Genomic DNA, 16942 nt, shown 5'->3' on the forward strand with positions numbered 1-16942 from the left:
GTTTTGATGGTGATGTCTCGCATACCTCACCACAAAACAAGACCTTCCAGCAGCAGGTCCAGCTCATGGTGTATTTTCCAGGGATCATACACTCCTATGAACTCTGCTGCAAATGTTCTTAAGGGTGTACTCCTACTTTATCCATTTAGCCTGCCACCAGACAGCATAGGAGTCTGTCCTCTTCCCTGAGGGCAGCTTGGCTTCACTCCCATTGACAGCAGTGGGGGAGAGTGATCATCTTAACTGAGGGCAACTTGTGGTCTCACACCACTGAGAGCAATGGGTGATGGTGGCTGTTACAAACTAAGGTGAGTTTCTCTAGTGGAGATTTTTATCTGCCAGCCTCTGCTTAAGGAGAAACTTTTGTAGCTGAAGAACAGCAGCAGAAAAACCAAATATTAATCCTAAAGAATTAGTTAAAAAAACAACACCATTATACCAGTTCTACTCAAGATTGGCTTCTCTGCTAATTTTTGTGCAGCTAGAAAATGCCGCAGTGGAGATTACTGGGGCAAAAAGAGGTCTGACAAAAACATTTTATAAAAAACATTAATTTTACCTGACAAATTAATTAACAGGTGAATTTAAAAGGTCAGAAAATCCATTCAGTACTTAAAAGTAAATGATGTAATTTTGGGGAATATATCCTGTACTCTTCAGACATAGGAAAGACGACGAATCCCTGCTCTAAGTGGAAAATCAATAGTCTTAGATACACTGGACAAGTCTGATGCAGTTGGTTGGATGGCAGGAGGAATGAGAGAGTCAGATGAGCCGGGATGATGTGTACAATTCTGAGTTCTTGAATAAAGGGGCAGGGCACGACACTGGTATATTCAGAGAATAATGGTTGGAGTTTCATTTCTTTTGCACCCAATGAAGGCAAGTCCAGGGAAATCTGACTGTGAGTGGCTTGGAAAATAAAAGCCTGTCTGGAGAGTGACATTAGCTAACAACCAAGACAAAGTGGGGGAAGTAAGGGTCAGTAAAATCTGCCCATCCTTCCCTAGCAAGAAGGCTGATGTAGAGCAAATCCAGGGATTCAAAGCTTGGAAGGATAGAAAAACAAATATTCTCACAGGTAATATTTTTTTCCAAGGGTTGCTGACCACACAATTGCATCCATCAGCTACACCTGGTCATAAATGGGCACCATTCTAGGAATTTAGCACTAAAAATCCTCCAGACCAGGGGGCTGATTCAGTACGGCCAGCTGAAATGCATCAGCAGAGTTTAATACACAGTTGGGGCCAGAGGGTGGCACTGTGTCCTCAGACAGTTACTAAATTCATCTTCCTAATCTATTTAAACACAAAGGTGCAGAAAAGTACGTAGTGGGATTTTAAGAAACCCAATTGCATTAGAGTTCCAGAGGGGTAGCCGTGTTAGTCTGTATACAACAAAAACGTGAGTTCTGAAATTAAATTTGTTAGTCTTTGAAGTGCTACAGAACTCACATTTGTTTTTTCCAATTGCATTAGGCACCTAATGCCCATTGATTTCAATGGCAGTTAAGCACCTAACTGCTTAGGTAGCTGGGTAGACTTACAAAAGGAGCTGTCTCTTAAAATGCAGAAATACCTTTGTAAATATAAGCTTTTACCATTGCACTCATTTCTTTTGATTTCAAAAAGACAAAAAGCACTTCCCCCTAGACCGAGGAACCCTTCCATCAATTAAAATATCAATTATGCCAAGGCATTTCGTGGTTAGAAGCTCAAGGGCCCAACCAGCAGCAAATACCTAAACAAGGCTCAAAAGTTTAACCTAAGAGCCCCCTGTGTAAAACAAACATCTCTAAGAGCGCTGGCAGAAGCATCCCTGCAGATGCATTAATGGAGCGATGACCTATGCAAGCTGGCTGCATATTAACAAAACAGTGCAAAGCTGCTGTCTGCCACAGCGTCTCTCCTGCCATACAATCACCAACATTGCTTAGCAGTTTACTGTATTATACAATGTCTACACATTGGCAGTTTCAGCAGCATTTTTATGAACTCAGTGCCTCCCAGGCAGCTGAAAAATTGACTCTTAATATTAACACAAGGAAATTTAAAAAAAAAAAAGAGGGGAAAAATTTCACGCCTTTGACTGATGCCATTAACTTTTCATGGTGCATCATCGCCTTTTCTTGCCCGAGCTACTTTTATGAAAGATTTATTATGTGACTATGAAATGCTGGAAGTGTATTGTTTTTTCCTCTCCCATGAACAACTACAATCTAATCACCATGGACCATGATTTACATTTCATTTCCTTGCATGAAAACGATATGGAAATAGGCCAGCTCATGGGCAGCTGGAAGACCCTAGAACACAGGGAAAGTTTATTTAGACAATTTTACAGGTGAACACAGGTCGTAATTTCGAAAGTGTTAAGTACCCCCAACTCCAGTTTTAGTCGCAGAGCTACAAGTGCTCAGCGTCTCTGAAAAACAGACCCAACACTGTTTAATATCTGCACCTGAGTACTATGGGCCTGATTCTCCACTTCCTTGCATGTGTTGTCATTTATAATTGTGCAGAGTGAAAAACTAACTTCTGAATTTGGAGCATTTTTACACTAGTTTTTGCACAGGTGATGTCCATGACATGTAAAAGACAATGGCAAAATCTGTTTAATTCACAGACTTATTCAAGTTAAGAAGTGACCCAAAGGGGCGTTGAGATAGTCATAGCATTGTGCAACTGTTTTATGGTGTTACAAGTTTTAGGGTGGGATTTTTCAAAAGCACTTAGGAGCCTAGATCTTGAAAGTTAATAGGACTTGTGTGACTTAAGAGCTTGAATGCTTTTTGAAAATCCAACCTTTTGTCTTAACATGACAGCAGCCATCATAACCAGTCCATTTTAGGTATTCCCATCTCTGAAGAGACTGGCATTCTTAAATATAAATGCTCCCTCTGGTCAACATGTCTGTACACAGCCAGTGCTTAAATAATAGGTACTAAGGGTAATGTGTTCGACTGTAGTTCTACTCGGAAAAGGCATGTGATCACTGTTTTAGAAGTAACTCTGGAAAGGCAGAGGAACCAAGAGGGGTCAACAGCACTTGCTAGAAGGAAAACCAAGCCTCCGTTCACATTTGTTGTCCTACTCGTTGCAAGTTCTGTACCAGTATGGCACATAGCTTGTATGCATGAGGAAGTGGAACTGGAACTGCACCCACCTTTTCCCACTATAATCTAATCTCAGTACAAGTGATCCAGCACCACAACAGTGATTCTATAGTGTTTGCTGAATCCTTGTACATAGACATTAAATGTAAGACTCCATCACTTGGAAAAGGAAGTAGGTAAAAGTGGCACTTTCTGAATAGACAGCTCTGCTCTAGATGTGTATTTAGGTCATGTGGCAAACAGACTGGCTGGAATGAATTTCTGACTTTTACTCATGTTAGCTCTGCAGACCCAATAACTCAGCTATGGGAGAATGAGCTGAATTGTGTTCTAGCCCATACATCTGACAGATCTGTTCAAATCCCAGATGCAGAATCTTTAGTGCTGTATACAAAGTGCATTTGGGAGTTATTTGTAATTGTGCTAGGAGTTTGTGCAATGTATTTATTGAATGTGTATCAAAATAAAAGCTGGAGAGACTGACTAAAGGGAAGGATCCCTTTGGAGCCCAGGTAGGGTTATTTAATGGCTTGTGTTAATCTAGCTGCCACTCATGCAAAAAACCAGTCCCAATGCTTCAACTGCACAAATGCTTTTGTTTTCAGTAAAAATGTCGATTCCATCACCACCTCTAGGTGTCTAATAATGTGAAAAAAATCTCTTCCCCTGACTGAATATCTAGAGGAGCTGATTGAATCGACATTTTTACTGACAAAGAAAGCAATTGTGCAGTGATGGATGATTTTTTTTTTTTTTTTTTTTTTTTTGCATGAGTGGCAACTGCAACAAGCAAGGCTGCATTACTACTAGTGACCACATCCTCAAGGTCTTTTTAACCCCCGCTAGAGAAGCATCTACACATGAGATGTAAATGTACAAGAAAGCTTAAGTGGTGGATTAAGGAAAGCCACTGATCAACAAGCACTTTTTTTTTTTTTTTTTTTTTTTTAGCAATGAAAAGTCTTCGGAGAAAATGTAAAAGTTACATAAAGAATATGGTACAGTAGTTAGGGCCTGGGACGACCAGGTTCAAGTCCCTACTCTTCTATGGATTTCCTGTGACACCCTGGACAAGTCACTTGGCACCTCTGGCTCGGTTCCTCATCTATAAAATGGGGATAAAAAAACTACCCTCCTCCTGGGTGCTGAGAGCATACCTACCTTTTTAAGATTGTGGGTTCTCACACTGTTGGTAATGAGGATCATAGGACTGTAGATACAAAGACCTTTAGATAGGCAGCTTCCTGCCAAGACTCAAAGGCCAGCTGAGTTTTGACATTTGTCCAGTTATCAGATGTGTAAAGACCAACATTAACTAGATGTTAAAAACCATAAAATTTTATTTAATTCCTAGCAGCCAGAAGCAGATAATCCATGTCATGAAATACAGCTCTGTTGCCTTCTCTTGCTGTGCCTGTGTAGGACTGACTGGAAAAGTTTTTATCTGTAAGAATTTGCCTTGTGTTTAGGCAGGAAGGTGAAGTTTGTAGGTACAGGTCCCAAAAGCATCTCACTGCAACAAAACAAAGATTTGTATTCAAATACACTCAGATTCTGCTTATACCTCAAACTGACATGCAACATACACTCCTTGATCCGTGCGAGGCTGTGCTCTCTTTGCAGTAGGAACCATAGGCACCTAAATTGAAAATCTACCCCATCTCCCCCTCCCACCTCTTCTTCTGGTTACACAGCGCTAGACACTATTGGTGCTCATATTAAGGACCAGATCCCTCAGCTGGCATAACATGACACGGCTGGTGTAAATCTGTGTAGCCTCATTGACCAGATCCTCAGCTCCCTTGAAGTCAATCAATACTAATGTCTCAAACATTTCTTATTTCAGAATTCCAATGATATATTTAAGTACTAAAAGTTCACATTAAGGAATATAATGGTTTAGTTTATTGTATATAAAAAGGATTAAAACCAAAATTCCTAAGACACCAGTGTTTTATCAATGCACTATCATTTTCCACAAGACCAGCCATGTAGGCAGTGAACACCAGCAGGGTGAGCAACTATGTAACAACGGACCAGAGGTGTCCGCATGAATATAAGATACAATGTCTGCTCTGCATTCAGGTATACGCTACAAACCACACTTCTGGGAACAGGCTAGTACTTCTAAAATTTTACATTAACAAAATGTATTTTTCATATGCAAAGAGACTTTTTATATTAAGTCTTAAATGTTTTCAAACTCTCAATGAACAGTATAGAACTAAGGTGCTTTCTGGATCCTGAAGTTGCAGGTTCTGCTTGGAAAATGGCATTTACCAAGTCGGGCTGAAATGTACAGATGTTCTAGAAACTTGGTTGGAGGCATCTGTTTCCATTACTAACAAAATGGCCAAGGGCACATACAAATAGGGAGAGAGTAATATGGCAATACAAGGTTTAACTGAAAACCCACTGAAGTGAGGACATCACACCGTTCTAATCAGGTTCTTACTGTCACTGTGCTAGGAAAGCAGACCATGACCCTAACCAAGCCTACAGAATTCTCATGGGAAATGGGGAGAGAAAGCAGGATAAACTACAAATCATGATGTTCCAATGATCCTTCCATGCCAATATGATTGTGCATTGTCTAGTATTTGAATATTAGGTTGCAGGATGCAATCACAATGACCAACTGTCTCTTTCATGACCACTGTTAACTATTTACCTTATTTTAATCCAGTCATCCACATTTTGGCTTGCCATTAACGTCTCCAGATAGTCTCTTCCCATATAATAAGGAGGCCGCTCGTTAATTTTCTGAGGTAGGTAGTCCAATAGACCAGCTGGAATATACCTTACAATGCAAATACATATATTAAATGCCACTGAATTCTATTATTCTTTAAAATACTACAGTAGAGGCAGAGACCAATCAAGAAAAAGCTTTCTACCAACAAAGGTGTTTGAGAAAGCAAGTTACCTGCACAAAAATGAGAGCCATTCCAGCATGAACTTCCTGGTTTTCTCCACCCCCTGGGTATCCGAACCCCAATGTTCGAGGCCATAATTGGTGAAATCTTTGAGAATATCAAATCTTTCATTGGAAGAGATGTCCCAGTGTCGCTGTTCTTTCACTTCAGTGAAAATCCAAGGTTTGATCAATGCCCCTCTGCAAGATCAGATCAGAAAGGAAAATGGTTGTAACCAAAGGCAGAGTTTGGCCAGCTATAAAACTTAACTTTATCAACAGACTTGTATATTCAAGACATGGGATGACTCTGGCCACAAAGCATTTGTGTTGCTGAGTTACCTCCCAGTGGGCACAGGAAGAATACATTTCATTTTCTAGTTAAAACCTCCTATAAACTCAGCTCTGGCCGGAGGATCTGACCACTAATGAGACAACACAAGGCTGGTGGTTTAGGTCTAAAGGGATTTACGTTTTTTCAGCCTGCTAGTTGATTCAGTCTTAATAGTCATGCCAACCCTACCAGCAACAGCTTAGCAGCTTCCATCCCAAAGACTAAACAGGAAGATGTCACCCAAATCATGTGCTCAAGTGCCTGGTTGGGCAATGAATTATCACTATTTGCAATACCATGTGCTTCTGCTCACACCTTCATCCAGTTTAAGGAGACTTCTCAGCTCTCTGTAATCTGAGCGCACCTCCTTTAAAAGCTTTGCCTGAAGTAGCAAACAGTGCTGTAGCTTTCAACTCCCATGGGAGTCTGCTTTCTTAGACCAAACAAACAATGACAAGCCTCCAAGAACAGCTTTGCCAAGAGGAAACCCTTGTCATCACTGACTTTTTTGTTATTTCTGCTTCAATACAGCTAAGAGAAACACAAGTAAGTAGGAAAGGTAGCCATTTACCTTGCAATCATAATTCCTGAGACTCCAGTTTGCATAGCTCGATTAGCATCTTCGTATGACAAAATATCGCCATTTCCTGTGTTAGAAGGGGGAGAAGCCCAGAGGTCAGAGTGGCACATAAGATCATGGAACAATGAGTTAATTCAGGCACAGGATGAAATTTAAAAGTACCCTTATACTCTGAAAAGTGATCCTGTAAAATGGCGTCAGGGGCTCTGGGTTTATACTCTCACAGGGACTACAGATTTACTTAGAAAAAAATATCCTTTGAATTTATTCCCTTTACAATTGCTAATCTTGAAAATTCAGCCTGGTACTCAGGGGTCACAATAGGTTCTTTTTGGCTTGTGCATCACTGCCAGCAGTTGAAATGCCAAGCTTGTTTGAGACATTTTAGCGCATATGGAAAAAAAATAGGGAGGTTGCTTGGATCTCTCCCCCCTGCTCTGCCCTCCCTGTAGAAACTGGGACCGCTTCCTCCTCCACTTGCTGTTTATGGCCAAGGGGGGTGGGGATGCCCTGGATCCCTACCCCCAAACAGAGAGAAGGGGAGGATTGGCCCTGGGAAAGCTGCCCTTCTATGCCTCATAGGGCCCTTAATTACCTTGGCCAGTGCTGGGCTTGGACCTCTTTCCTGGATGATCTTCCGCCTCTTCTCCTTCCTCTGTTACGTTCCCTCTCTCTTCCACCACTACTTTCTCCTCCTGCCCCTTTGGCTTCTCTTCCTTCACAGACTGAGCAGTGAGGGTCTGATAGGAGGCAAGCCACAGTGATTGTCAGTGGGGTTTGGGGCACTGGATTCACTGCCCAAGCCACAGGCTGCGTTATGCTCTGACTGCCTCCTGTGAGCCTTGCTGGCGAGCTCTAGGTACTTAGAGCACATTAACATAATCCAGCAAGGTCCGCAGGGGGCTATTAGAGTGCAAGACAGCATGTGGCTTGGGTGGTGAATCCAGAAGTGTCCCAACCCATGCAAAATCCCTGTGACCTGCCTCCTAAAGAACCCTCACTGCACAGTCTGTGCGTGTGCCACAGGGCCGGCGGAGAAGAATACCCCTCATGGCTGCAGCGCTATTTGCTGTTTCTCAGACCCGAGTGGTGGTGACTGACACACATGCCTATTTTTATACATAAGGTGGGGGCTTGCAAAATTAGTAGATTTAAAGCTGAATTAGTAATTTTATGTAAAAATCGGGAGGATTATGGAAAACTGGAATATTTTACAGATCAAGTTCTACCGCCACTAACTTTCAAATTCTGCTCCCAGTTACACCTGTTCAAGCTTATCTTGCCCTGGGGTTTCAGAAGCATGGGGACAGAATTGTTAGACAACAATTCAACTGATGATACATGAACAGGAATGAACTACAGCTCACTCTACCCAAGCCCTCGTGTCTCTACACAGCTAACAGGAGTTTAATGGTAGATGAGACTTGTAATACACAATGGGGCAGTGGGGGAGATTCACTGTCAGTTCACTGACCCAATGGAGTTACACCACAGAAGAACTGAGTAAAGTGGTGTAATTTTTCAGACCAGAGCAGCACTTTAACTCACGTGGCCAACCACAATTGGTAACAGCTGATCAATCTCCTCTCTGACATCACTTTAAGGATTTGTCATTAGTTCTGTCTCTCTGCTTCAGTCTTTCCCCCAGACTGAATGTGCTCAGGCCTCTTAACTTTCCCTCAGAAACAAATAGCTGCAATAATGAAGACAAGAATCTCACTGAAGGAGATGCAGTTTTGGGGTTGTGGATCTTATATTAATTGGACCAGTAACATTTTAACTATACACAGATCACATTTCAGAGAAACAAATGGATTGAAAATAAACTAATCATTAAATAGAAGTAATATAAAAAGAAATCAGTGGAGAGAAACCTACCAAATAGAGGCATCGGGCTGGCTAATTTAGCACACTCTGCTATGTATTCCCAGTCTGCAACCTTTGTGTAACGCTGTTCTCTAGATCGGCCATGAAGCTAACAGAAAGAAGAGTTACAATTAATACCTCACCAAGCACCTAAAGCAGTGAGGGGCGAGATACTACAAGAAAGGCAATAAGTTCAAAATGGATAAGAGTGAAATGCTTTGATAACACAGAGCCTAAGCAGTCTGCAGAGGTCAGTGCCGCAGTGAACTGTAGGAGAACTGGTTAGCAGAATCAAAAAAGACATTATGAACAAACACAGCATTTTCAGGGCTTGCAAGATAGAGCAAGAAGGAATAGGGATTATCAATGTGGCCAGAGACCAAGGTGGCATTAATGATAGTGTGTCCCTCACTATGGTATCTGGGCATTGCCATCCTCCCTCCCTCACAATACAAGTTTGGACAAATGGCTGGGTTCATGCTTCTATCTTGAAGCATTAGGCACAAGCCACTACCAAAAGAATCATCAGACTAGATGCACCTAAACGATGACGGACAAGCAAAGCATCACGGACCTTGGCTAAATTCCTAACATCAAGCACAGGAAGATGCCCCTACCGTGACCATGGAAGCTCCCCACTTCCGGAGGTTGGGGATTACTTTATGTGCCAGGTTGACTTTCTCTTGCACACCAGTCCTTATCTTCACTGTCAAAGGAACATCAAGTACCTACAGAGAGTGCAGAGTAAAGCTAAACCAGAAAAAAGAGCTTTGTTTGGAAGCTTTCTTCTCAGCCAGGGGATGCCTGGTACTCACCGAATTCATTCCTCTCACTATCTGTTCAAACTTGTTGGAACGGTTCATTAAGGCACATCCACCTCCCTATAGGATAGAACAGACACAGTCAGAGATCCTTGTATTTTCATCTAACCCAAGAGCCTTACTGGAACTAAGAGAACTGGAGAAGATTGCACTTTCATCTTAAAGTGCAGTTAAGATTGTGACACACATTGCAACTGCACACTGTATCTTTGGGAGAACCATACTTTATGAAGTATAGGAATGGTTAATGTATTATTTTGGGCACTGATTGTATGCAGCTCTGGGTGGGAGTTTTACCACAGCTCCTCCAAGAATTAAAAACAGTGGTGGGTGATTAAGGCGCGTCATTGGAACTGTAAACAACCCCAGAGAGGTGGGGACCACCCCTGAGGGTGGCTCTCACATACTGGCTCAAACTGGGTTTTTACAGAAACCAACAAAGGGCTTTTGGTATAAAAAGGCTGAGTTTAAACTGAAACAGGGTTTTCTTTTTGACTCACCAAATGAAGAGGACCTTCTGTCCATGGGGGGTCCCCACCCTTGTTGAAGGGTTAGAAACACTTTGGCATGCCACATTACCAGAGGTCACACATCAGTTATCTTTTAGCATGCGTATTGTGCCTTTTTTTTTTTTTTTTTACATGTTTTCTTTAATGCTTTTGCCTAAGAATAAATGTATTTTGCTCTGTAAAAGCTAGTTGCTTTGACAGCTGGCTGGTAACTGGTATACACTGTGGAAGCCCCTGGAGAAAGGCAACTCACAGGTGCTGGACCCTGGGCGGACTCACTGGGGAAATCATAGTGAAGTGCAGAGAGACTGCAAGCCTAAACCTCCAGTCTTAAGGGAAAGAGAGACAGGTCTTCACCTAAGAGCAGCGACAGCTAGGAAGCCTGAAACCTTTAAGCAGGAGCCCCCTCGGAAGACCAGGGTGGAAGTGTGTCAAAGTTGCAGTTAACCCTGAAACTCTGACAATGATGAGAAAGACCACTCTAAAAACTGCACCTTTCCTTTCAAAGGATCTGCCCCCACAGTAAAACTTAGGACTGTGGCTGCTGAGGTCACTGACAAAATAAGTTCTCACAAGTGTGTTAGGTCTGCAGAGCAGGAGCTGTATTCTGGCCTGGCTTGCACACTAGCAACAGAGCTGTTAACTAGTGTTAATTGTTAACAGAAGTTACTGGGCCTCCTACAAGAGTAACTGGTTGAAATTCCATGGCCTTTACTGGACAAGAGGGCAGACTAGATGACCTAACAGTCCCTTCTGGCCTTATTTTCTATGAACTAGGTTCCAGTTGAAGAAACATTGTTGCTGAGATAATGCAGGATTCAGAATAAACCTAAGCTTGACTTTCAGATCCTAGACTGAGTTTGCACAGTTAGAAAAACCATCTTATTATTTGTAAGGTAAACACATTGGATATGAAGTCATTGAGACAAGCCCTGGAATAGGGAAGGTTACTCCGTGTGTAGAAATGATGGTCCTCACACAGAACAGGCAGTGGCAACTTTAAATTGTGTTGTGAATAGACTAGGGATTGGGAGGTAAAGCAAAGGAAAGACACCCGCTCTGGGAAAGGATGGAGGATATTGCTAAATGTTACCTTTTTATACACCAGATCTATTGGGCATCCAACGTTGATGTCTACAAAATCCATCTCAATGGTCTGGTTCAGAAGTTCTGCACATCTGGTCATAGTGTCTGGAAATGCTCCCTCCAGCTGAAAGGGAAAACAGGACAGGATTCAGCCATAATGAGCTGATCTCTCCAAAAGAAATGCCCAAGTCTCAGCTCAAAGACACAAGGGCAGTTCACCCATAGGGAAAGTTACTTCCTGCAGACACCCAGTGGGCAATGTTTCCCAAGTAAGAAATACACGAGCTGTTTCTGGTTTCCCTCATTGCCAAAGTGACAATACTGGACCTGCACTCCAAAGAGATCTTCTGTGTAGTGCCGCTTCAAGAGAGCCCATTCAGATGACTGGCCTTGGAGCAAGTTTGTGCACACAGCCATTTCTCCACAGGTGACATCTGCTCCAAAACGCTTACATATTCTCCGGAAAGGGAGGTTACCACACTGAAAGCCAGAGCAATAGGAGAGGGTTAGGATAATTATCAGCAGAGTTTTTTTGACCTGTACCACTCATGTGAGAAACTTGTCCCGTCAAAGTGGTTTTACAGCCAATTTTCACAAATAAAAAAACCCAAACCACGGTAGAAGAACTATTCTACCTACCGTTGTTAAGGGAGCCAGGTAGAGTTTGCCCCGGATATCCAACTGGAAAATAAAGATGGTAAAAGCATGTTAGAAGAGCTAAAATAGTGAAGGCCAAGTGGGGAATTTCAGTTAGAGACACTCTGGGAGTTTGGCTTTTACAGAATTTATCAATAAACACCTGATATTTTCTTTTAGTTTCCATGAAAACAGTATTTTTTAAAATTTAAGCATCCCCCTGCAGAGTTTGAAACTCAAACACTGCACCACTGCGCTAGGGCATGAGAACTTAAAAATTAAACTGACTAATCTATTTGCATTGCCTAAGACGAGTGAAGTGAAAGACAGCTCTAGAAATGGGGGAAATAACATTTTAGTAAGGCAGGTTGTAGAGGAAGAGGGCAGGGAGCTTTTTTTTCTGAAAAGCAATGATTTTTTTCTTAGCCCGACAGCCTTTCTGGGTACATTTTTCTCTTAAAGCTCCTGAGGCATTTGCCAGGTGAGTTCAAATCAGAGCTAGGCTACGTCTATACTCACGGCGTCAAATTTGCCTCAGTCAGATCGATTTATCCAGTTTGATTGAGCAGCAGTGAAGCCCCGCTCAATCGATCCAGAAATCGATCTGATAAAACCACCTCCCCAAAAAGTGTAGCGCTGCATCGATGGGTACGCATTTCCCGTTGGCGCAGCACAGTGGAGACGGTGCACTAAATGAACGTTACAAAGTTGATGGGAGTTACACAAGCTATCTGTAGACCAGGCCCTAATAATACCTACAGCTAGGTGGTTTCCACACGAGCAAGACAAAATATTTTTCTGAGCAGCGGACCTGAAAAGCATTTATTACGAAATAACACCACCAGAGCCTTCAAAGAGACAAATAATTAATTGTCTAAAACTATTTGAGAACAAATTTGCGGGGGGTAAAGTGGGAAAAGGGGTTTGGATAAGCAAGAGAGCAATGTGTGATGCACACTGCTGCACAGGGGGACGGCAGCTCTTTTCTGACTCATAGGCTGGATGATTGGGATTACTCTGTACATAAAGAGGCAATCACTGAAATACATTTAAAACCAGAGGCTTAGACCTGAGAGTTCTCTAAGCATAGTAGACAGCAGGCCCCTCCCCTTGCTTGGGATCCGAGGTGCCAACCTCCGCTGCAGCATAACCTGACACGTAAAAAGCTTTTTCTTGTTTAAATGCAGAACCAGAAAGACTTCTCCTCCATCCAAGGACTAAGGGCATGTACGCTATGAGTGCTGCACCAGCACCTGGGGCACCTCAACCCCACTCCCTTAGCCAAGATTCCTAGTCATCCGGACTGAGGCTTTTCAAGTGCAGGTTTAAAACCACCTGATTGTTGCCCAACAGAAGTCCAAGTCCTAATACCACATGCATCCATCTGATAGGACCCCTTCCCCACTTTTAGCACTTACTCTTTTTTTCTCACACAGCCGCAGTTTTATAACATCTTCATCTGTCACCGGGCCTATTGTTTTGAGAGTGGAATCCTTTGAGTCATCCGCTAGGCAAGGACTCTGCAGGACTGTTGATCCAGGAGCTTCTCCTTTCTCAGACATTGCAAGACATTCTGGTGCCTCCTCTCCAGGAGATTTGACATTCATGCCCTCCGAATTTCCTTTGGATGCTGTGCAGTTTGTCACTCCCTTTCCCCCTACTGAGTTGTCTGCTGCCTTGTTTCCCACATTTTCTGCATTGCTGGGTTTGCCCATGTGACTAAGGTACTCACTGGATTTGTCAAAGCAAACTTTTTTCTTGCGCAGTCGCTGCTGGAGCTCTTTGCTGAGGCTGTTTTTCACCAGTGGTTTCCCCTCCCACTGCTTTACAAGGTCCTCATTAATGATGTTCCTATAGTCCTCCCCGAGGTGGGTCTTAGCGAAGCGGCATGTGACTCCATAAATGCACTTTCCAAAGGTCTTAAAGAGCACGCAACTATCCCCAAGGTCTGAGGGCTTCATGGCCATATACTCCCCAACGTCATGCAGGAAGCGGCACCGTGACCCAAAGTAGCATTTCTCTGCACATTCCTTAAACAACAAAACACACTTTCAATGTAAAACCTCCTCCAAATGTGTAAATGGGCTTATTTTTACTGTGTGCATCAGCTTTGTTTCCAGGAGATGTTTCGTGGAATTCAGTTTTACACACACACACACACTTACACACACACCATTCCTGATCACCTGTCTAATTTGGAGAAACTTCATCGGTACAACAACATTGATGCGGCTACACCAATGCAAGCTCCTAATGTAGACACATTGGATCAGTGCAAAATGAGGCTTGCACCGATAAAACTTAGCTCAGTGGCTTGCAGGAGTAAGTTGCACTAGTGCAGATTCCATATTACCCCCTTGCAGTGCATCTATACTGGGGATGCAGGGGTTGTGCCAGCACAAAAGCCACCAGACTAGACAGGGCCTAAATAAAGTGCAACCTCTGTGAGGCTTTATAGCTGAATTATCTCTTCATTAGAATAAGTAACATCCATTCCATAAGTAAATATTTGGCTCATTCATGACATATTAGGAATCCAAATGCATGGCTAAGTGCTTTACAGCTAAAGATATTCTTATCTAAAGAACCTGAAATTGTCAACCAGAGCAACCCAGCCACTTACCTGGATTACTGATGGGCATAGCCTGTCCTTTTCATAGTGATTTGGCTTCATACATGGCCGACTCTTATTCTGTCCTCTGGCTCTCTTCCATTCCTGTGGTTTCTTATCTTCTTCTTTTACAACTTCCTCTTGGCTTCCATGCTTCTTAACGTGATCACCATCATCTAGCTTCATCTGTTTTGCTGGAGGCTCTGCCTGGTCACTGCTGGTAGAATCTTCCTCCCCGTCATCATCTTGATTGTCTTCCTGATTCCTGGATTTCCTTTCTGCTTTGAGATATGCATGGAACTGTTCTTTGGAGGTGCGATACCTACAGAGCAAGAGAGTGTTTTCATTAAACTTCTGACTGGTCATCTGACAAGTGCTACATGAGACAGCAAAGTTTACTGATAAGAGAACAGGCAGATTGATAGAAGCATATTCTACACAAAGGAAATTAAAACCAGCATTAGCTTTTCTGACCACAGGTAGGCCATAAAGCAAAATATGAAATTGGATCATTTTTGAGCTAGTCTTTCCATCTGCTCCATAGACATTGGGTTTACAGGATTATTGAAAACCAGTTCTCCCCCCAACACTGAGGCTATGCTTAGACACAATGGAGCATTAGAGGGGTCCTACTTGAACTTGCAGTGGCTGAGGCCAGGTGATCCAGCAGGTCAGGTCCCCCTTCTACCGTATTCTCCCCCTACACCAGATAGGAGGATGGCAGACAAAGGAAATAGCGACCCTGGGAACTCCCAGCTGGTCTTCTGTGCTGTGCAAACAAAGCCTGACATCCATCCCTCAGGTCGGGCAGTTTATAGCCTGCCTCATGCTCAGTATGGAGATGGAGTCTGGACAACAGCTCACAAGCCACTTGGATCAAGCTAGCGTAATGTAGGCTATGGCCTTTGGTGTCTGTTAACCGCCCCCCCCTATGTATTCGAGAGAAGCAGAGTCCTGCAAATCTGCGGAAATCCACTTTATGTCCACGGACCATTTTTGCACATCACAGATCGGATGCAGATACAGGTTTTGTATGCCCGCGGGGCTCTGAAGCTGAGGCTGGAGGTACAGCGTAGGCCTCATTTCCAGGGATTGGAAAGAGGTCTTTACCACAGAAAAACCGAGTAAGCACCGTGGGCAGCTTTGTGAGGGGAACAGAGGGGAACGGGGGGGGGGGGGGGGGTCTCCTGGGCAGGGGAAGGAAAGGGGGACTCTGGGGATAGGAGGGGGGAGTTTCTGAGGGGGGGGGGCCCTGGGGAGTGGTGGCGGGGGAAGGGGGGCTCTGGGGATTTCTGGGGGGGGGGTCCTGGAGGAGGATGGGACGGCGAAGCGAGGCCTGGCCTGGCCGGGTGAAGCGAGGCGGCAGCGGCCCGTACTCACCGTGCTCTGATGGGCGCCACGCCGGCTCCCGGACCCGCGCCCGCCGCCTCCATGCCGGGATGAGGACGGGTGTCCCCTCCCCCGCCGCGACTAGTCGCCCGCCCCCAGCTCACCTCACGCTCCCGACTCGGCCGCGCGGCAGCGGCGCTTCCTTAGAGCGCGTGCGCGAGCCGTGCGCTCCAGCCGCGGCGAGCCCGGCCGGTTGGAGGTCGCGCGCACGTGGAGGAAGGGGCGGGGCTGGAGAGGGAGCGGAAGGTAACCCGGGATAAGGACCGGACTGTGTAGCCTAGAATAGTGGGGGGAGCCAGGTCATACCATGTGGCCTGGATAGTAGGGGGTGATAGAATGGCCTGGTCTGGCAGTGCTCCAGGCGTGGGCAGAGGGTGCAGCAGCCCAAGGCTAAGCTAAGGGCAAGGGGCAAACCTGGGGCCAAGGGTCTGCCAAGCAACCGGTGGGAGGGTGACCCCGGGGCATTGCCCCTGGCTGCTGGTAGCATAGCACACACTGGCTGTTGCCCAGACTCCCTGCTGGGGTTTGCCTTTGTGACAAAGTGGGCGATAGGCTGCACCCCAGCTCTCCAGTTTGGCTGGGCCCCTGGGTTCTCTAGGCAGGGTCCCCTCTGCTGTAGGGGAGGCACCTCGACTTGTTTGTGGGGGCGCTGACTGCGACCCCCAACGTGCTGCCGGATGGCGTGATTCCATCAGGAGGCTGGTGATACTTGGTGTTTCTCTTACGGCCCCTGCCTCTGGAGTCATGTGATTCTGGGAGAATTTCAGTTTTTCTCAATTCAATTGACTTCATTCAATATATAATAAAAAAATATTGTTTAGCCCTTGCCGTTGTGGGAGAGCAGATTGAAAACATGACTCCTAAGGACTCAAAAACCAGAAAGAGGTGGCGGGAGGGTCCCGACACTTTTTGTTTGGGTTGAAATCTCATGATTTTTATGGCACTCTCTTGATTTTGGGGGGCCTGACTCATGATTTTGGATGCCTGGGTTCGGCAAACTCAGCAAGACAGCTCTACATCTCTGTGCAAGCGTTGTAGCAACTGCTGACATCTTGTCACAGCAAGGCAGAGGTGAGTC

General features: G+C 44.5%; 1 protein-coding gene across 5 annotated transcripts; it reads right to left on the bottom strand.

Moving 5' to 3' along the window:
- Positions 1-4434: 4434 nt before the first annotated feature.
- On the bottom strand, positions 4435-16018 carry DUS3L (dihydrouridine synthase 3 like). Of its 5 annotated transcripts, XM_067558094.1 has the most exons (13): positions 15856-16018; positions 14488-14797; positions 13283-13894; positions 11868-11909; positions 11556-11708; positions 11236-11352; positions 9628-9693; positions 9430-9540; positions 8825-8921; positions 6938-7013; positions 6045-6233; positions 5790-5918; positions 4435-4631 (listed from the first exon to the last, which is right to left on the bottom strand). In XM_067558094.1, the coding sequence occupies exons 1-13, from the start codon at positions 15906-15908 to the stop codon at positions 4559-4561; spliced, it is 2028 nt and encodes a 675-aa protein (XP_067414195.1). In that variant the 5' UTR covers positions 15909-16018; the 3' UTR covers positions 4435-4558. The 5 variants fall into 5 exon arrangements, 3 of the variants coding, with proteins under 3 accessions (XP_067414195.1, XP_067414201.1, XP_067414208.1); XM_067558100.1 differs by lacking the exon at positions 9430-9540; XM_067558107.1 differs by lacking the exons at positions 4435-4631; positions 5790-5918 and adding an exon at positions 7542-7686 and having other exon boundaries at positions 6095-6233.
- Between the last annotated feature and the right edge of the window lie 924 nt (positions 16019-16942).

Source organism: Emydura macquarii, unplaced genomic scaffold, assembly GCF_026122565.2.
Source record: "Emydura macquarii macquarii isolate MOO-44397 ecotype Brisbane River unplaced genomic scaffold, CSIRO-AGI_Emac_v2 contig_306, whole genome shotgun sequence".
Taxonomy (NCBI): domain Eukaryota; kingdom Metazoa; phylum Chordata; order Testudines; family Chelidae; genus Emydura; species Emydura macquarii.

Coding starts and splice junctions, on each gene's coding strand:
- DUS3L (XM_067558094.1), bottom strand. CDS start 15,908: ATGGAGGCGGCGGGCGCGGGTCCGGGAGCCGGCGTGGCGCCCATCAGA. Junction 11,709..11,867: donor ACCTGGCTCCCTTAACAACG/GTAGGTAGAATA, acceptor TCTGGCTTTCAG/TGTGGTAACCTCCCTTTCCG. Junction 5,919..6,044: donor TGGCTCTCATTTTTGTGCAG/GTAACTTGCTTT, acceptor TTGCATTGTAAG/GTATATTCCAGCTGGTCTAT.